At 35.4% G+C, this 22,957-nt stretch overlaps 1 protein-coding gene across 1 annotated transcript in view; it reads right to left on the bottom strand.

Moving 5' to 3' along the window:
- Positions 1-10,465: 10,465 nt before the first annotated feature.
- LOC108689430 overlaps positions 10,466-22,957 on the bottom strand; it is an 18,046-nt gene continuing 5,554 nt past the window's right edge. Inside the window, exon 2 of the mRNA XM_018196188.1 lies at positions 10,466-11,909. Coding sequence (XP_018051677.1) covers positions 10,753-11,909 — 1,157 coding nt within the window. The 3' untranslated portion in view covers positions 10,466-10,752. The remainder of the gene's footprint in view (positions 11,910-22,957) is intronic.

Genomic DNA, 22,957 nt, shown 5'->3' with positions numbered 1-22,957 from the left:
CAATATATTAATGAAGAAATTTTCTTAAAAAGGGATTAGATATCAAAGCAAGAGCAGAATTCGTGATTTATTTGTAAGTTGTAACAAAAAATTTTTAATTTCTTTTATTTATAATTGAATATTAAGTTCTTGATATTAATGTAAATGTTATTTTCTAAATTTTCTAAATTTTATAATACAGAAAATATGCAACTTTTGAAAAACTATATTATTTTGTTTTTCAATTCTTGCTTTATTATTTTCCAATCGTTATTCCATTAATCTTCTTTTTTTTGCTTATCAAATATAATTAATCGTATTCTTGCAAATGTTCGTCACTACAAGATAAAAATACTTAGAATTTGTTATCTAATAAAAACAACATGAATAGCTACAATTCTGTCAATAATTTCAACATTTCAGGTTATCAATATATTTAAAAAAATTCTTTCCTAAAAGTATCGAGATATATTTATTTTTCGAATTTATAAGTAATTCAAAATTTTCAACGAACCAAACTTTAAATTTGCAAATAAACGATGATCGTCTCGTGCAATTTCTCATGGACTTCAGTTTAACGGAAGTTTAAACGCTGAAAAGTGCCGTTTAATTGCCGCTTGATGCTGAAAATAAAGAAGGCGCGAAAAAGATGACGTCCAATTAAACTTTCGCTAAAGAGAAATCGACGCCAAATTGATTAAGAAGTTCACAGCTGAGAGAAAGCGCGATAATTCGCGGAAATTCTTAGATATTTTATAATTTTTTCGAGGAAATGATATTTATAGAAATATTACATTTTTTATTAGTTATTAATTATTTATTTAATTTAATATACCACCATTATTGTATTACTATTTATATTTTGATTTGATTATTTTACTTATATTTATAGAGTCAAACACATCTCATAATTAAAAAAAAGTATTTTATTTATCAAAGCGATACACTTTCGTTTTTAAAGTAACACATGCATTTAATTCTCATTATGTTATTTTATACGCGTTTTTAAATTTAATGCAATGTATCTCTATGCTTATGTAGTTTTCAATAAGTATCTCACTAACTTACATAAATCATATAAAATATCATTACTTACACATAAAATATGTGATGAATCGTCTCCACATTATCGGGAAAAAATTATCGGGGAATCTTTTATCGATAAAAACTACCGCAATCCCGAGACACTCTATACATTATATCGTAGTCCAATTTCCCGCATTTGCAGTCGCTCTAATTCGTCCACCTCTGCATCCGTCCGTGCATGCGTGCGATCTTATGCGTGCACGCGTGCGAGCGAGCGGTCCTCTGCATCCAATTCTTACGCGTGTGCGATGCGTGCGTTCATGTACAGTGAATGGATCGATATAGCCAGGCTTTCGAGTTCGCGTTGCGAAACTGGTTATGTACTTAACGTGGGATAACCGTCGGAGACAGGTGTCCCGAACTCCTCTCTCAACGCCGACCATCGCGAGATGGTCTGTCCGATCGTCGATGGCAGCCTGGGAAGAAGATGCGGAAGGTCGAGATACGTAACACACAGGCACGTAGACCGCAGACCACCGTATTTTCTTTGCCCACAATCAAAGATAGCCTACACATTTTTTGAATGTCACGATCGTCGCCGATAAAGAGATCAATCCATCCTTTGCCTGAGAAAATTATCGAATGAGTAGGAAGAACTTACATCATTGAGGAGACATGAATTAATTAATAGCAAGTTTTATATGAATCTTCTCATTTATACGTGATAATTTTAATAAGCGATTTGGACATAATAATCACCCATTATTATTCTCAGTTGTAATAAATAATCATAAAGTAATAATTTGTAATAAATAATTATAAAATAATAATTTTCTTATTATAATAAAGAAATAATATGGCATTTTGATATATAGACTTTGATATATAGACTCAAATGCTCTTAACATCTCTTAACATTCCTTAAGAAAAAAAAAATCGTACAATTACGTGGTAAAGTATTTATATTTCAGGTCTTTCATTTTTATCTAAATACACACCGAAAATTCACATTAATCACTTGCATCATTATTATACTTCTTCTCCATTCTTTTATCTTCTTCTAATTTTTCTGATATTTTTGTCGTTACATCAGATCATTAATTGTTGTTAGATTACGTTGACGAGATCTACTTTTTGGAGAACGCAAAACGAGGGTTTGTCATGACAACGGGGATAAAGAGAGAGGAGGATTTGGATCATAGTTCGTAAATGTATGTTACGCGCGTGCTTGTGTGCGTATATGTGTAAGTGTAATGGATGTATGTGTGGTCGATACCGTGGCTGGTTGTGCGAGTCGTCTGGTCAGCTGGCGCCAGGACCATGACAGCTTCCTACCAGAGCGTACTTCGCCTCATTAATCTTGCTTTATAGCCGCTGTTGCACCTAAGTCTCTCGCTCTCTCGGTTCCTCCTTAGAGGATTCCTCTTCGCGATTTCTCTCAGCACGATGGTCGTTTTGCACTGGTCAATCTGCCGTCTAAAACAGCATTAAGTCGAATTCCTTAAGTTGAATCCTGAAAAGGATTCTATTCTGTAAGTTACAATACAAATCTCGGGACAAATTTTTAAACGCTAGTCGGCAAAAATTAAAAGAGTATATTTGATGCCTTGCAGATTTTATTTCAAAAGATGTACGATGAAGATGAATAACATATCTTTATATACGTGTCATGTGTGTAAGCATGATATAAAAGTTTAATAACGGAGAATAATAAAATTCTTTAAAACTTATCTCAAAATTAAATTTGTGAATGTATAATAATTTTGAAAGCAGAGGGACGAAAATCTCTGAAATCTACAGGGATTGTATTGATTGATTATCAAAAATTCATCTCTATACTTGTTTATGTTCTTCTCTAAGATAATTCTGCATATTAAAAATTGTTTGTTTAAGCAATAAAATTGTTGCATTTGCAATAAAATATAATCAAAATATGAGATTCGCTAAATGTGAACAAGTGCTTGAACTTTGTAATATGTTCCGTTTTAAAATGAAATAGAACTTTGTAATTGATTTGGCCGATATACTGTAGGCATACTAAACATTAAAAAGTTCGCGAAGACTGCTTTTATCGAACTGCATCCATAATGCAAATGGTAATCCTTTAATTCCTTAGCAATAAAATTCCTTGGCAATAAAATTATTTTTCCTCTTTGTTTTTTCATAATGAAATAATATTATTTAACGCAAAACATAGCACACCTCAAGAAATATATATTAATAATCTGACATACTTAATGATTTATAATTAAAAATTAGTTAAATTAAAACTAGTGTAATTAATAATAATTATAACGAAAGAGAGAGAGAGAGAGAGAGAGAGAGAGAGAGAGAGAGAGAGGAAGAAAAAGAAGAGGAAAAAAAGAGAGAGTAGTGAAACATCTATAACATCAAGACAAACGCGATCATCTAGGATATATTTCTTCTTCTTCTTTTATAACAGGAGCATAATGATGGCTATTACATTCTCTCATCATTTTACGATTTTCAATATTAAGTGTTTTAATCATCTCGCGTCAAATTAAATAAAATATATGAATTATAAAAGAATCGAGAACGATGGGAACGTCTATGACATAAAGTCAAATTAACCATTTAAACCGAACACTCTTTTATCCCTTTTTTGGAGTCAAGTATGCACTGAGCCAATTACTATACTCGCGCTATGTGTGTAACCGTCGAAAATTAAGTAATGCTTATGAAGGCGGATAAATGCACCTGCGCCTGCCTCTTAGCAGGTGCGTACCCACGGTTCGACTTTTCGGGCCTTCACGAAAATAAAAGGCGTGGGGCCGGATCGCGTGTCCTTGCGCTGCAAACGCATAATCAGTCTCACGGTGCGTGCACGCATGTAACTTGCGGTTCTTATTGTTGTTACGCTTCCGTAAAATAGCGTCTCGTGATCTTTATCTTTCGTAAATAGTAGTTGTACGGCAAATTGTAATTGCCACTTGATTTTCTGTTTTTAATTACTTACAAATTTAGAATACTTTTCATATTTGTAATTACACATATAAAAATGTCTGAATCTAAGTGGTTCCATTGGTTGTAAGACACACATAAAACATAAATAAAAAATGAAGAATACTAGCCAGAAAATGCGAACAATCTTATCTCTCAGATTTCATTTAAAACGGTCGTGCGGTCACGCAGCAAAAGATTATCGATGTTTTTTTTACATTTGTCAAGGATAACATTTTTTATCATTTTTTTCCTATACCTATATTTCTTTTTTTTAAAGAATGCAACATATATTCTTTCAAATAGAATATAATTGTTCAAATATATCGATTTTCTTCTATTATCTTGTTTGTGAACTCAATATGTCTAAGATATATGAAGATACACTTGAGAACGACATGTTTGCGAGAAGGAACGTTCGTAGCGTGAGAGAGGATTGAAAGAGATGAGAGAAGAGAGCCCGTATCGCGAGGTTGTGTTTCGAGCACCTGCTCGTTCGCCCGGTCGGCATTCTTTCGCTTCATTTGCAGGCAACGAAACTGTCATCCGCAAATCGCGTATTATCATAGAGATGCTCTAATTGCAAATAGAAGCCGAGTGGAAGTCATAAATAATATTTCTCGCAACTCTGGTGACGTCAAAATCGATTATCGCTTACATCGATTTTCCTCTCCTGCTTGTATAGACAAGTATGTTATCTAATACGGATTGTAAGAAACATGTTACATATATATTTATTTATTTCTTTCAATTTATTTATTTCCAAATGGTCCCATTATTTCTATAGTATTACCATAATTGTAATTATCTAATAAGATCTTTTTTATTCCTGCACTAGAACTCTCTTGCCAAATACTCTTTTACCAAATATCAAACATGTACTTATCTCATTTTAAGTTCCAAAAATGAAGAATACTAGTTCAGCCAACAGAAAATAGACTCCGAAATCGTCGCTTTTTAAAATGCGCGAGAATCATCTTTCAAAAAATGTTCGTTCTCTCTCTATTGCGTTTTCCTTTTTTTTTTAAAGAAATATTCATTACCCATAATCGATTTGATTTAACACATTTTTACTTCGGTTAAGATTAATTAGATCTTCTCTCAAGTTTGAAGCAATTCACAGGTGTAATTAAAATCAAACAACAAACAAATAAGCGATAAATCAGAATAAAATACTCCGATTTGATTTTTATTTAATTATTTATTAGCTGCCATTAGGATCACATTTAAATGATAGAACAGTATCTGAGTTAGTTTTTAGTGTTCTGTGCTCGCGAAATTTTTTTATATGAATATTTTTGAGAGTTCAAATTAAATATTAGCATAGCCGGTTGCTTCTTGTTCTGTATTGCGGATCTCCTCCTGTTCGCTGCAGCCTCCGTGTCAACTTCCCCTAACGCCCGTGTTACACGTGCAACTCGCGATCCCGGCGACGAGCATGCACACGTGTGTTACATGCATACATGATGCTGCCACCCGTGGCGTTGCGCACCGGGTAAAACCGCGCGCTCATTTTCGAGGTAGGTAGCCGAACGGCCGAGCGCGAGAACGTCATCGCCACCTGCCGCATCTCTCAGATAATGATGGAAGGAGGCGCGGGTCGCAAAAGATGGGGCGAAAGACGATGGCGGCGCAGAAGAATCATTATTTTCTTAAGCAATTTGCCCTTATGCTAAACAGCTGCCAAACCGGATACAGAGCTGGCGCTCCGCGCCAATCCGGCGATTATAACGAAAATTACAAAAAAGGATTAAATACAAATCATAATTACAACGGAAAAATTTTATTATTTATATATATATGTATGAGATAAAATTCTTTCGCATTTTAGCTCACTTTGAGCTTCTCTCCTTGTAAAGTTAGAAAATTTATACATCCACGTATGATTTCTTCAATTTCTTGGAAAGGAAAGTTCTGCTGAAGTATCTGAAAATTTAATTGAGTGCAAATCTGAAAATAATTTTGTTAGCTCATAAAAATAATTATGTAGGATGCTTAGATTGTTACACTGTTAAGTTTTTTTGCAACATTGTTCAATATGTTTGAGAAATCTTATTTATACATAATTATTCTGATAGTCCAATAAAATTATTTTCAGATCTGTATTTAACTAGATTTTTAGATATTCAGCAAAATTGATGTTTTTTTCTTTGTACAAAATCTTAATAATACAATATATCGAACTCTGTTTGTTCTGAACAATTTTTCAAAATTTCCTGGAAGAGCCTGAAAGGAAAACGAAAGAACACCAAAAATATTTGAGATTAGATAAAGAAACGAAGCATCGTAACTTATGCTATAATTGGCACAAATACAGCAGCGCAAAACTATCGCGGTTTCGCGGTTTCGCGGTATAGCGATTACATATATACGTACCGAATGTGCTCGATGTGTGCAGTGTATCGTGCAGTGGCAGGTAACACAATCGGATTGTTGGCCGATATCGTTATCTTTTGTGGGCCAGATGTGCGCGCTCGGGGAACATCCCCGTCGTCACTCCGACGATGTGTTCAGTATTGTTACACCTGAATACATTCCGCGTTCACGTGTGCGTAGTATACGTTTTTATAAATTGCTGTTAGATCCACTTTTACTTCGTCGTCGTGATAACAGTCGCGATTCCATCTCGGGCGCTTAGGCAAACTCGTGAAATCTAGCCGTAACTGGTTATACACATACACCCAACCGAGCAATGTTCGCTCAGCTTGAATTTACCACAGATTTTTGTTCGATATTGCATTCGCGAAATGATACGTGCGGATGCGTATTATATCGTCTCGTATTGTTGTTTGCGTTAAACGCGTCAATTTCCAAACTTGTTCGATTAACTTGGGAATAGACATTTGATTTTTTTTTTTTTACATAAAAGTATCATCTGGAGTATCTTTATACCCCAATTAAAGTCACTATTATATTAAAATATTATATATTGTATATTATATTAATTGTTTTCCGTTATATTAATATTTGAGAACATTACGATTTAATCTTCTGTCAATTTAATTTTCTGAAGAAAATAAGTAGAAAACGGAATATTAAACGGAATATTAAATGGAATAATTAAGTATAGCTTATTACGATAGTGTTTCCAAAATATAAAGATTTTAATTAACGCCTTTTTATTGCAGATTTTCAATGGAATTGTATATTTAAAGATTCGTAAAGAATAGTTATTATTAAAAAAGAAAGGAAATATGTTAAATAATATTATACAAAATATTATTTTGCAATAATTCACAATCTTTCGTCGCTGAGGTGCAAAATAGTCACCTTAGGTGATTCTCACATTAAGATACGATGAAGAACGCGATAGATTTTTCCGATAGCTTTGTATTTAAGCTAACAAATAAAAAATGTTGTACATAATACATAACATTCAAACGATACAAATTAAAAGCTTCCGTATATTTTTCTTCTATTTCTTGACGAGCGGAATTCGCAAATAAGGAGCAGCATTAATTTTAGAGAAAGTAATAGTTACGAGGGAGATCGTGATGGGAAAGGGTATTGCAAAAAAGACATAATTTTCGTTGTTGAGTTTCACTTTCATTTGAACTTTGTTCGAAGTTTTTTTTTATCTTCTAACATAGAAAGGTACATATTGGATATCGCATCGAATCGTCGCATAAGGCCAACGTGCAAATGCGCTCCTTTCTCACACCATATAACACATTCGATTATTCTCGCATAAATCGTTAATCGTAATTTTAACTTCGCTATTTACAAAATCCGAGATCGAGACGCAGTCTCGATAGAACCACGCAAAAAGACTGTGCGAGCATACACCAACTGCTCTTCTTTTAGGTCTCATCTACAATAGTCGCATGAGAATAAAGCGTCAATTTTTAATATTGACATCAAATTGGCTCTTGCAACAAATTTACGATCTGCGACACAGATTATACGACTATTGTAGATAAGGCCTTAACTTTAATTGTCTCAGGATCAAATAATGTCCTTCTCTTGCTATAGTAATAATGACAATCGAATATTTTTTAAATAAATTTTTACAACGATCCTTTTGTTAACAATTCAATGTATATCTCGGAATCAAAATTATTCAACATATTTTTTTTTTAATTGTCGATATTATAATAATATTGAATTATAATATTAAAACCAATTTAAAAAAAAACAAATTACATTCATGTGTTCTGTTTTTTATCATCAATAGTGAGTGCCAGAGTTTGAAAAGTAATAGTATTCCTGAAAATGAGACAATTCTAACAAATCCCATCTAGTTATAACTGTACTTTTATTACGCGTGTTTTATTTGACTACCATATTTCTATAGGAGGACGATATCATTTGTAGTTTCGTCGTAAACATTCACCGCTTTATCAAGAACTTCGCAAGCAGTATTATTATTGTCTTCCCTTTTAATTCGTTCTTTTTCGCGTATATCTTAGATTGGCATGTCCCCATATTATTCAATGTCGAATTAACATCGATTCGACATCAATTTGATGATTTCGACGTCGAATCGATTCCATTGTCATTTTTCACTGGGTCGTAAGCTGATTCAACAGATTGCAGACAATCGATCGATTCTTTTGTCCTTTCGTTGAAATAAGTGCATTTCAATCATAGTTTGAAAATCGTTGCTTTAGGTGACACACGAATCTTAGCCGAACTAAGGCGCGTTTGCATGTTTTACGTTTAACCCCTTTAAAAGACAACGAATCGCAAAAAATATTTAAGACAGAAAAATACATATTTATTATAATTGTTTATTATAACGCTCTCTATGAAGTTATCGTCATGAAAATGGAAATTTAGAAAATTATGATGTTTCTTAGGCTTCCATGGCTTTTATCTTTAAAGATGCTAGAAGTTTTAACTTTGCAAGTTATCGCCGTGTTTTTGTCCATTGCTAATGCCAACGTTTCGTGAACTTTGCCGTTCACTTCATCAGAACGAGAGCGCTCTTCGCCCTGAAGTTCACGAAACATTGGCATTACCAATAGACAAAAATATGATAAACCTTCTAGCATTTTTAAGGGAATCATATATTTAAAAAATATATCGAATAGTAGCACTCGATCCGAGATACGTCCGCCGCGGACAAATGGTTCTTCAAAACTTTCGGCCTTCAGTTTAAGATTCCTTTAAGGGTTTCTTTCACCAACCTTGATTAATCTATCGATGGTTAATTCACTATGATTGCCAACGTGAGAACTGTTAGAGAATTATCTTTCTCTCGTTATGCTCTTGTAATTTCTTTGCTGGGCGCCCTGATGATGATGTCTCGATGTCATGGGAGCCACTCTGATGAATCTGATGATTTCGTTGACTCTGATGAATCTGATGATTTTGATGATTCTGACCCGACGAAGCTGCCAACAAGTATTCCATCATGTACGATGGCTAAAATAATCTCTGACGAGGCTCTCGTCGAGATGAAACAGCCGATCGATTGTGACCGGTAGAATGTTGTCTTCTGAATGATTCGTGTAACCTCTGTGTCTCATCTTGTTGTCTTTTGCTTTCTTCTTTCTCTCTTTCGCTGGATAATGTCGTTGTCATCGCAGTTGTTGTCATGGTATTGGAAATCGTCGACTTCGTCATCGACGATTGTCTTGGATTCATTTTTATAGGAAGAAGGAATCCATTCGATCGAAAAAGATTCGATGTTCAGCGATCTTCTCGTAGAAGCCACTTATAGCAGAGTGCGACAGCACTCTGGATGCCTCGTTTCTCACCATCAAAGATAAACACAGAAGAGGAAAAGAGAGGAAACATTCTGATACATTAAACTGCTGTGATACATTCGCACTTCTGTGAGTTGATCGTCGATTAATTTAACCAGAAGTTGGTGAAAGAAGTTCCTAAGAATTATAAAATTTCTTTCTTTGATAAAAATATAGCCCTAATAGCATTCCAAGAGACGTCCTTAGGACGTCCATATGTCTTTTGAACATCCTAAAGATATCCCTAAGATGTATCCCGGATAAAGTGTGCTATTAGAGTGATTATTTTATGGGATTAGTAAATTAGATGTATTGGACATTACCATTTCAAAAGGGTTAAAATAGCTTCAAGACTAGCTTCTATCATAAATGGTCAAATCCTACATAAACATTCGCCGCTGTCGTAAATTCCGTGATACTGTGCAACGTCTGTAGCAGTATCTGTTGTAAATTTAAGCGTGATCTAAGTATGAGAATTTTTCTAAAATTTATTGTCTGGTTGCGTAACTGCAATCGGTATGTAGACGAATTACCATCGCGAGAAATTCTTTGCTACAGTAGTATTCATTAAAATTTAAAGTTTATTATGATTTCAAAAGCGTAATGTACAATTTTTGTAAAACGACAGAAGTAGTTATCCTATTCTCTAAATTTCTTAGAGTGAAATCTCATTCCAAAAAAAAAAGATTGAAGATTTACCACTCTTATTCAAGAATGGCAAATATTTTCACTTTTTTGAAGTGAGATTTTACTCCAAAAAATATTGAGAGTACATTTTTTGCGAATAAGACTCAATTCATCCTGTCGTCACTACTTTTGAAAATTGTTTCATCACACTCGTAACTCGCGACTCTAATTAACGCATTCTTAATCGAGTCTTTGAATTAATACGCTCAGCATAGAAACTGGTGATGATTAGTTGCTTAAATTACTTAACCTTACATCATCCTTCTCTCCCTCGAACACCACATGGCATCGAGAATAGAAGATATATAAGCGGACAATGCGGAACATCCTCCGCTCTTTCTGTTGTGACAGATTCCATTGTCTATCGTTCCAATCTTGTTCCCATTGTTCAGGTGAAAACACGATTCGTTCAGTCTTCTTTCCGCTTTCTGAGTTTGCCCTCCGTCTGAATAGTCCTGGAGACTAGCTCTACGCAGCTACTCAAGTCTGCGTGGCCGTTGCTCTTTGTGGCCATCACTTCGCCATCCTTACCGAGAATCTTGCTAAGCGTCATAATGTAGCTGCAGGCAATCCTCAATACGGATAATTTTGACAATTTTTGGTTATGTGAATAGGCAGGTATTGCTCGTCTTAACGTGTCAAAGGCCGCGCTGATGGTATGCACTCTAGTTCTTTCTCGAGCGTTTGCTTCTATCCGTCTCTCCCTCGTCATGTTCTTGTAATTTCTTTGCTGGCCGCCTTGATGATGGTGTCTCGATGTCATGGGAGCCACTTGATGACTCTGATGAGTCTGATGATTCTGACCGGATGAAGCTATCTGTACTGAGGATTGCAACAAGTGTTCCATCATGTACGATGGCGTCTTGTCGTAGGAGCCACTTACAGCAGGATGCGACGGCACTCTGGATGCTTCGTTTCTCACTACCAAAGATAATGGCTCGTCCTGCAGCCTAGGATGCGGTAGAGAGATCGTATTCGACGAAGACGTCGTTGCTGCTGTTGGCGCTACTGGCTCGAAGAACCTCTGACGAGGCTCTCGTCGAGATGAAACAGCCAATCGATTGTGACCGGTAGGATGTTGTAGTCTTCTGAATGATTCGTGCAGCCTCTGCGTCGTCTCATTTTGCTGTTTTCTCCTTTCTTTTTCTTCTTTCTCTTTTTCACTGGACAATGTCGTTGTCATCGTCATCGCAGTTGTCATGGAAATCGTATTCGTCGATGTCGTCATTGACGAAGTCACGATTGTCTCCGATTCATTTTTATAGGAAGAAGGAATCCATGGTCGAAAAGGATTCGATGTGTTTAGAGACCTGCTCTCCTCTTGATCCACGGTTGTCTCCTTGGAAATAGGATCAAACCGTCTCTTCTTCAATGGTGCTATGATGACTGCAGGTTCTTGAATCTTTCGTGGCTCTGCCAGTTTCCGCTTGTTTCTCAACGAAATTGGTATTACCTGCACTTCGACACTGTCCTCAGATGAAGTAGGCGAATGCAAACTTGATCTACTGTCCTCATCGACACTACTGCAAGAGCCGCTATCTCTCTCGGAACCCGCCATGACACCAGCTGTAAACGAAATGAAGAAAAATACGTCAGTGCACGTTTGTGTTGCTTAAAATTCCTAAAAAACTTGTACTTTCAATATTAGAGAAAAAGAGTACAAATATTCTGAGTGCACAAAGTTCAAGTGGCACGGACAGATCTAGTTACGGATATCCTGTGTACTATGAATATTGCAGTATAAGATAATAATAGAAAGAAAGAAATAATTAATTATGCCTTCTTAAGTCTCGTCCGGATGGAAACTATATAACTATGTAGTCGTGCCCTACGTAGGTGAAGCATTCCGAAGGACGCGCAATGATATGCCGATAGCGTTTGATTGATCGATAGACATGCAATGCTGATTGATTGATCAAAATTCGCCTTCTCCTTATACTATCGTGTTCAATGCTTCAACTTTTCTGATTCCACCATGCCCATGATGGAAGTATATTATATAAATATATAAATATATCATATAAATGTATTATATAAATTTATTATATAAATATATTTTATAAAATATAAATATATTTTATAAATATACTTCCACCATGTGTGGCGATCGTGCGTTAGGACTAGAGCTACGGAATGCGAGGAGCGTGAGATGTTTTTCTTTCATTTTCTTGACGGTGTTTTAAATCTGTTGCCAAAGCAGTGCACAAGGACACTACATAGTTTCCATCCGAACGAGACAAGGGGCATAATTAAGATCGAAGTTCATAGGTAAATTCGTTCAATTTATCAATTGAACTACACAATTTTTTAAACCTTTTATTCTCTTTTATACGCCGAATATAAAAATATAAGAAATATACTCAATATAATGCCTATATTTATTTAAGGTAAATAAATATAAATAGTTTTTATATTGATGAATATATTTAAAGTAAATTAATAAGAATAGAGCTATGAGCCAAGCAAGGTTATTGTTAAATAACAAACAGAAAGTTTATTAGAATATATGTTTTGATCCCAATCTGTTCAATATCATTATTCAACAACATTGAGAATGAACAGATTTTAAAATTCAAATAGTATTAATTAATAGTGCTCTGATTACATTATAACATTATACATTATAACAAGAATAATAAATTTCAAAGAAATACATTATTAAATCGCTATTGTAGTAATCAACGGATGTCTTAAAGTAGAATCAAACGGAAATAAAGCATATCTCGGATTTTTTTGTAATCAAATAATAACAACTAACAATTAAAAAGATTATAAATTTCAGTCTAGAAATATATAATAGTGAAATCTAGTAAAAATTATTGTAAAAACAATTATGTATTATTTAATAGAACATTGTAAAAAATAAACAGTTATCTTAAAATTAAAACAATCTGTATATTTTAAAGAAATCATAAAAATAAAAAGTACCTGGAAAATTGATTGTAATCCGTCGCAAAATTTCTTTATATCTAATTATTCGAAAACGGCGTCTTGAATTATATGCTAAAAGGAACTCAATTTTTAAGATTTAAGAAGAGAGAAGTTTATTCTGGAAGTTATACATTGAAAATGACTGTTTTGACAATAGAGAATAAGACGTTAGATAGGAAAAGAAGGGGTACAAAAGGCATTAGGAAGGGGACAGCGATTGTAGTATAGAAAGATACATGTCGGATAAAATTTTGAGATTGACTCTTTATATGCATCATTTCTGATATTAATCTTTTATCTTAAGATGATTCTGTATCCAAAATTTTAACCTCCTCCCAATTAAAATTGTGATTAAAATTCATACAATGATCCGAAATATCCATGACGAAGATCCCGTTTTTTTATTAATAATATAGGGCGCTCATGAATTTTCGTTTGTAAACGTCTCTTCGTTTGACCGACACTAATTTACGTCACATCAAGGCAAGAAATTTTATACCCCACAAGGATTACAAGGCAGTCTTTACCTACTTTTATGAACTTATTTAACGTTTGGAATATTCTATTTGTTATTTAATATTAGCATCAAGACCTTGCTTAGTTCGTAGCCCTATTCTTATTAATTTAATTTTTTAAAATTATTCTAGCTTTTTTTCCTATATATAATTTTTATATTTATATTCGATATCGACAATTTTAAATTGCATCGTTCACTGATATCATCAATCAGATTATGATTAATGTAAGATAAATTGCTCGAGGAATTCGCTACTGAAATTTAATATGGCCAGTGTCTATGTGCGGACAACGTGTAGGTACAAATAATGTTCTTCAGTAACGTAGGCGCGTTACGAGATCCTAATATCGAATTCTCGCATTACGAGACTATTCGCAACCTGACGGAGGATGGACGGCAGCAACGGAAGCACACGTGTTTGCCTCGCGATTCCGTGGGCGGAACCGCGCTTCGGACACGCGGGAGGTTTTCTGCTTTGATGCGTCATCCAGCTGGTACCATCTGGCGCGCACACAGGGACTCGACTCGAGCAAGAGAAGATTATAATATACTTGCGTCGTCGTTGCTCCTTTCCTCCCGTCCATCCGTTTCGCCGACCGGAGTCGACTCGGATTCCAAGGCGGAGACTAATTTCGCTGATTTTAGTATCTCCGGGGAAGACGCTTGTCATCGCGCGACTTACGCGAACAGTTTTACTTCACCCCTTCTCAGCATCTGATGCATTTCGAAGGAGGCCATGAATAATTCTTCATGTTTCTACGATTTTTTTTATCGTATGCAATGATTTTAAAGACATAATAAGACTTTTTTAGATTCTTGTTTTCCTCGAAGCGATGCTATCTCTCTAAATTTCTTGGAATGAAAACTTACTCCAAACGAGTGAAAATGCTGCCAGTGTTGAAAATATTTGCACTCTTGAATAAGAGTGACAGATTTTTACTTTTTTTTTTTTAGAGATTCACTCCAAGAAATTTAGAGAGACTATATATTTCTTTTTTTTTTTTTTGTAAATTTCAAACTATTCTTGAAAAAGTTGGAGCAAATATACGTTTTGCAAAGTGTGCGAGAGAGAATCGTGTCAAGAATCGCAAAACTGTATACAATGCACGAATTATCAAACCAGCTGACGTAATCGTCTTGTTTGTGTAATAAATACGTATGCAAACACGACGGTGCGTAATTTTATCCGGCGTTAGAGTATGGATTGCGATATCATGACCTTTCTCACATTTCCTGACCACGAGACACGTAAAATTTTGCGATCCGCACGAGCCGTGTGCGAACTTTGACATTTTTCCCGCAATTATACGTAAATTATTCGGCAAAATGTTGCGTGGGTATCCGATAGCACAAACGAACGGTTCGGTTTCATTTGACTATCATCGATCGAAGCAATAATTCATACGAGCCGACGATCGTTGACGTGGCAATTGATCGAGCACGACAAGCATTGCAGATGCATCGGATTTCTCGATCACGGATCGCCTGCGCCGCAGCCGGCGCAATTCTTTCATTTCGCTCTCGTTCTCGCATTCATCCTCTCCGTCTTACTACATCGATCTCATCTCCCGAATGCGATTACTGTGAATCGGAATCAGTTAACATTTTTAAGAGGCGTCCGGCGTCGCAACTCGAAATCGACCAGCAAGCTTTTTATTAGCTGTCTTTCTTGAATCCTCCAATTATTCTAACACTCTGATTTTAATTAAAACAATTTGAAAAGAAAATATAAAACAAGAAAATATTCACTTATAACGCTACGAAAATATAATTGAAAAATGTGCTAATAATAATTTTCTGACTAGAAATCCACACAAAAAAAAACGATTTGACTAAAGTATCTAAAAATTTAATTAGATATAGATTTGAAAATAATTTTATTGGACTGTCAAAATAATTATGTAGAATATGCTCAAACTGATTGCTAAAATATCAAAACTTTCGCAGCGTTTCTCATCATGTTTGAATTTCCTAATTTTGGTGATTTAAAATTATTTTCAGCTCTATTATAATATAAATTATTAAATATTTTAACAAAATCGTTTTTTCCATGTAAGGATCAAATAACGTATGCTGGATTTTGATTCTATAGTATTAATAAACGCCATTTCTCCGCTATTATATATTCTCTATCTTTTTCTCGTGTCCTCTCGTCTCAAGAGAAACAAGCTGGGAAGAGCAAAGCACGGCCGCCACATGGCGCTGGCGCCAATCTCGTCTGTTCATTGCTCTCCTTTTATTGTTTTTCCGAGATAGAGGAGTCATCGCGATCGCGACGCGAACGAGCAATGAGATCGCAACCGGATCGTCTTTCCCTTCTGGTTGGCGATCTCATTGGCTGACCTCGACGCGACGCTTTCCCGAAAACCTTTCGTAGATACTACGTACTTATCTTGGACACTATCCAACTGAAGGGCTCTCGCCGGAAAGGCATGGAATTCCTCCTCCGAGCGCAGCAAGTGCCCGCCAATTGGAGTCAAACATAGATTTCCTGTCTGTCGTCTCGTTTCAAATGCGACTAACGGCCGTTGACTTCTCGCGAAAAGGGTTAAAGTTGGATTAATTGGAACAAAATTCCCCATTTTGTATCAATATTGAAATATCTCTCTCGTTTCTTTTTTCGTCACCAAATAAATAGAATCGAAAAGAGGGCGAATTATAATACAACGAAAGAATCGGAACAAGTGAGGTGAAACTGTTCATGCAAGCGAGATAATGTTATTGGCCACCTGGCATCGTCTCTGCTCGTCGTGTGTTAGTTTAAAAGCGTTATCGAACCGATAACAAGACCGTATTCTCGATAGTAGCCATCTGCCACCGCCATTGGCGACGATCGTTATTATTGTTTAACGAACGGAGAAGTCTTTTTCTCGTATAATGTTTACTTGAGCTCGCTTATTACCGATGCAACGATATCCCGAATGCATTTTCGATATTGGCCAACTATCATATATATATATATATATATGATATCATATATATATATATATTTTCTAATAATTTATGGGCAGTTTTTTGTAGTTATTTTTTTATAGTTACTTTAAGCAATATGAAATGAAAATGGTAAATATTTTCGAAAATTATTGCGTAGAATCGATATCAATTGAAATAACGATGACTCGCTAAATTTACGCATTTCTCTACAAAAAAAAAGATTTCATCGCCTCGTAATCTTTTCGCACGCGTAAAAAACGAAAAGTCGCGAGCGCGTGGAAAGGAAATTATCGCGAGAAGAGTTTAGGTCATTCGGGGTCATCAGCAGGCGCCGGCCGAGACACATGCTCGATCATCGGTCGAATCATAAATATCGGTCCGACGAAAGAATTGATGAAGGAGGTCACGATTCGCCGCGTACTATTGGTGCTTGTCGTTTTAAACGAGATGTATCTTTTCTTCAAATTTTCTAAAAAAAGAGATAGATATTTATATATAGTCGGATCTTATATTTAAGACCGTCTTACAGTTTTAAGATGTCATAAACCAATCAGAGAGATTATCATTTTAAGATATTACTTAAGACAGTCTTGAAATAAGAACTATGAATACTATGAATACTTCTCAAAGACGCAGTAGAACTCGGAGTTTAAGTTATAACTGAATGAAAGGAGTGAATAAAAACACATGAATGAAGAGGACACATGCTGTATAAAATACGAAATTATATTGCCTGATGCTCGGATGCGATTAAGCCATGGAATAATTTTGACCTAGAAAGGAGTCAATCTGCAATCTCCAGATGGCTAATTGAACGACTGATATCCCGCCGGCAGTTTAGAGGACAATGAAGATCTGTCTGCGATTGCTTCTTCTCTATGCGTACTTGGAGCAGTGCTCGTGCCATTTCGCGACAGGCTCGCGAATGTCTCGAGACGTATGTAGTATGTACCTCTGTTCTGCCGCCATCTCGTTCAAACGCATTTGTTCAAACACGCCGAGCACATCTGTGCAAACTCTCGCGCCAGAGAACGTAACGTCGACCTTCCGCCGGGTTTTCCGTTGCGCCGGGTGCGCATCTTCCACGTGACGCTTCGTAGAAACATCCTTCGAGGAAAAGTTCTTTTTATTCGATGTTGCGCCTGCTACACAGCTGTGTTTGCATATCATTGTTACATGCGATCGTGTCATTGCCTCGGTTCCGATATTCAAATAATTTTTCAATCATTAATATAAACTTTCTTCGTAAGACGAAAATTAATGAATCTTGAGTCTTTAAAAAGTTTAATAAATTCAAGATATATTTATTAATTACGGGATATTTATAATATGAGTTCCATTGAAATAATTATTAATATTTTAATCAATTTCGTTTGTTATTTATTAATAATTTGATAAATTTAAATGATTTAGAAAATCTGTGAGAGATATTTGGAGATTTCAACATATAAAAATAAATCCGAGACTTTCCATTTTATTCATAAAAAAAAAAAAAGAAAACAGAAAAGTTCAGTTTTTTCTTTTTGATTGAGATGGGTGATTTTAAGGGCGCTTCCCACGTGGAAGATTGAAAAGACGGCGAAGGCGAAAACACGTGGGACATGTCGGAAAACTTCCAACTGTTTTCGAGAGCTTTGTATAGAAGTAGCTAAATATAAAGTACGCAGACGGTTTGCGCGCATGTGGCCGAAATCACCCACGCGATTTTTCAAATCATCGGTAATAATAATCCGGGTGATAGGTATTATTTAGAAAGCAATACGCTTCTTCTTTTGCGTAATAACATAATATGCAAGAAGAATCGAAGAATTTGATAAGCGATTCGAGCGTGATCTATGACCTGATTACGAGAGGTTCGAGGAAAACAAGAAAAAAGAGCATATGCGTACAGGATGATTGATGCCTCTAAAATATTTGCTATGCGCATTTCACAAATACCACTGAATGCGATAATATTAATATCGGTACTTACTTAATCAGTTCATTTCTGTCTGAATACGTAAAGTATAATGCAAAGGAAAATTAAATTTGCGATATTTTTTTCTATCTTGAAATCTTTACACAGAAAGAACAATTTAGCTGACGTATCTAATTTAGTTAGATACAGATTTGGAAATAAGTTTGTCAGACTGAAATAATTAGATAAAAATCTCAAGCATAATGAGCAATGCTGCAAAAAGTTTTCACATTCTAGTAACCAATCTAAGTGTTATCTGAAAATAGTGTTCTACATAATTATTTTGATAACTCAACAAAATTATTTTCAGCTCTGTCTAAAGTCTTCAGCAAAACTATTCTTTCCGTATAAATATCGATTTATTCGGAAGACATTACACTTAAATTACATATATTAAGAAATGTAAGATTATTCGTACATATTAATAATATATATATATCCCATAAGAGATGTAAAAATTTAAGGTTCGCATTGATAAGTCGGTAGATAATCGTTAGCGCATCTTGAGAGAATGCATCTTAAGATACCGAAATCAAATAGAGACACTGTTTCTTTTTCATCGATAAATGGGGAATGAAATGAACCGAGCTAAATAAGGGAAATAAGGTTGCTCTCGATCATAGATCATTCGCAAAGTGCAGGTTTCCCTCGTTGCTATACCGGGGACGCCTGTCTATCAGCATCGGCCGCCTTTTGCGGAAAATTATAAAGCGCCGACCGTGTGGTGTTGACTAGTTCGCGTAATTACACGACGCCAATTGCATCCGGCGCCGAGCGACGCCGTGGGCCGCTAATAATCACCTGTTACCGCGGTGTAATGGCGACGTAATACGAGAGTCCGTACGATAACCGTTGCGATGACTTACAGACATAGATCGCGTCGATACGAGTACGTGTCGTATGCCTAATGACTCTCGATAGCTCGATACACCGTGGTACTTAACGATTGCCTAACGAGCGGTCTCCGTTAGTGATTATACCGTTCCGACGCGTGTCAACGCGTTTCGCCAGTCGCCGTTCGTGGGCGCGTTCGCGTTTTACCGTGCGTCACCTTCGCCGGCGTTATTGGGAGAATTATGCGACAGCCTCAGCGTTGATTTAAGACCGCGGCATGTTGAGCGTAGGCGCGAAAGTGTGCGCGCCGGCCGAATTAAGCGTCTGATTATTCTCTTCTGTTTCTTCTTGTTGGGACGAGAGACGGCAACGCGACATGCCGAGCCTTGCTCACGCTATCCATCGCGCTTAAAACAAATGTAACCGACTGTAAAAGATATTACACTGTAGAGACTTGAATAATTTAACGAGATATCAATAAGAAATTAATACCCGGGAATATGAGTAAAATTCATTATTAATGCACACATTTATCGCATTTCAAATGGAACAGTGAATAATTCATATTGCGTTGTATTAACAAGAAAATGAAATAATTACATCCTTTAAATATTTAAAATGTTAGAATAAGATTTATTTGTACATTGTTTAGAGAAAAATATTAAAGTATATATATGTATGTATATCAATAGTGAGGCCGAATCAATTAGTTGCAGTAACAAAATCTCTTGTCAGTTTTTGTTTAATTTAAAAAATATCAGTTAAAATTGTCAGTTAAAATGTCAATGATGTTTCGTTCGGTGCAGACTTCAAAATTTTTTCTTTCTTTTAATTACGATTTTATTTATGATTTTCTATGTGTGTTTACAATGAAATATTGATAATTATAATAAAAAAGATTTCTTTCAGAATATTTTCTTAAACAGATTTAAAAAAAAATAAGACAATTTAACGAAATCGAAATATTAATTTAGATAGACCTTTGAAAATTTGTTCAATCGTCAATTTTTCAATTAAGCTAGATATGAACAGATTTTAGTAATTCCAAACCGTAAAGATACTAAAGACTACACAACGACAGGAGATCTTTCGCTCTTGAGCTATTATATTCCACTCTCGTGTGGCGGCGCGTCGCATTTCCGCCGGAGGCTTTCCGCGAAACGAGCGGCAGGCCGAAGCTCGGAGAGCGGCACGGACAAGAGAAGAAAAGGGGTAGAAGGAGGAGGAAATAAAAAAAACAAGTCTCGCCTCCGATAAATCTCGCCGACGCGACGCCGCCGTGTGGATGTGGATGCGCCGTTTCCTGTCCCGATCCTCGCGAGAACGCGGGAGCGGGATATTTATCGCGCTGCCAATACGCCGCGCCGTCGCGAAGACACGCGGCTGCCTCCGACGAGGTTACTAGTCTGCGCAGTTTCTTCGTTCGACATAAATAAATCGATCCGTTCGTTCATCGTTCCCTGATCGATTCAATCCGGATAATGAGACGGCATCAATACTTTCGTGGTTTCGATCCTCGAAATGTTCATGAGAGACGAGAATTTCGCTGTTGCAGCAAAATTGTCGCTGCCTTCGCGTTTTTTGTCCGACCCAATTGACCTTCGCGATTGTTAGCCAATTATCTGATATTATAGCGGAACTCGTTTTGTTATGCAAAATAGAAGAATTTCGATCGGTGAACTTTTGACCGTAGAATTTATAATCAAAGGAAATAATTCATCGCTAAACGATGTAACTCGCGAAATTATTCTTGTCTCTCACGACAAGCGAGTGTTCTCTCGTGAATGATAAGAGAAAGCCTGATGCAGACGAACTCGATATCGTATCATAGAGAGGAATTGGAGGAGATTGCCTAGAAGAGAGAGAGAGAGAGGGGGGGGGGGAGAGGAGAGGAAGCAATGGCGCTAGCCAGATGGTCATGAGAGCGAGCATGACTCGATATATCAGGCTAGTCATTTCGCGATCGGCTGGCCTGCCGTCCGATCGCGAAAATATTTGTGTTTCACTCTGTTCTACTTCTTCACTCTGTTTCTATTTCTTCGTCTTATCCGCCTGTTCTTCATTACGTGATCATGTGGCCATTCGTTCTATCGCATTCTAGCTTTGACATTGGGCGATTTCACGTAAACACAATGCCGATGCCGATGTACTAAATGTATAATTTGTTTTCTACCAAAGGCTCTTGCGCGTGATCTAAGATTATTTTTATTATTCGTATTTTCTGTGTCTTTTTTTCTTTTTTTTTTCTTTAAAAAAATATCTGTTCCGATATTTTCGTTTGCTCGAAGCAATAATTAGAAATTGTATAATTATGATGAAAAAAAATAGAAACAGAATTCGTAACATTCAATTTTATTCGTTTTATAAATTCTGTTTCAGTTTTTTCTTTTCACGAGAAAATATAAAGTAGATAATATATAATTTATTTGTTACACACAAAAACTAAATGTTTTTAGATTCATTGAATTCAATTATTTTTAATTTAAATATAAATGTTTAATTTATATAGAGAATCGAACAAAGCTATACCGTCATTTTCAATCTTAAAATAATATGAAATTTATGACAACAAACAAATATCCTTTTGTAGTAACGTGCTTTTTTTTATAACTATCTTATATAATCATGATTGCTTCTTAAAGTATGACCTTTGAATGTTCAATATATGCTGCTCAGAAACATAAATAATATCACGAGAAATGAATAAAATAGCCCCATTTTACCCTATATATTTTTTTCTTTAAGTAACATTTTTATTTAATATTTTTATATGTACTTGCTGCTATATTTTATTTCTCTTTTCACATGAAAGATTTATCATGTAAATGTCTCGTTAGCCATCAGAAACATTAAACAAGAAAATGCTAATAATATCAAATGAAGATATCGATCGAGGACATGTGATACGAGAATTTTCTCTCTCTCTCTCTCTCTCTCTCTCTCTCTCTCTCTCTCTCTCATTGACCTTATGTCTTGACCTTTGCCAGCATGCTTAACTCGCAGCACCAATACCGAGAACCTTCCATAGTATCATGTTTTCGAGCACGCTCGAATTTTGATAGTTAATAATTTCATAAAAATATAATTATTCACGATAACAGAGATGTATCAGCGATATAAGATTATTATTTTATTTATTATTAAATTTCTAAAATTAAAATTATTAGATTTCTAAAAAGAGGAGAAAATATTATTTTAATAGAGAAAGAGGAATGAATTCTAAGAAATCTTTTAATTAAATTTTTTAAGTTATCTTCCGAGTGAATTTTTTTAATGTCATTCTGTGCTAGTCTTACGTGTTCATACGACATTTAAAAACAATTTTGCTTATCATAATCCTAATTTATTGCAAATATTTATTGATTCAAATTTATATTAATCTCTTATTCATTACAAGTTATAAATTATCATCAAAAAACCTATTTTCTGTGATTAATGGTA

This window comes from Atta colombica, unplaced genomic scaffold, assembly GCF_001594045.1.
Source record: "Atta colombica isolate Treedump-2 unplaced genomic scaffold, Acol1.0 scaffold27, whole genome shotgun sequence".
NCBI lineage: Eukaryota > Metazoa > Arthropoda > Insecta > Hymenoptera > Formicidae > Atta > Atta colombica.
Note: the sequence above shows the minus strand (reverse complement) of the source record. Positions and strands in the feature narration are given on the sequence as shown.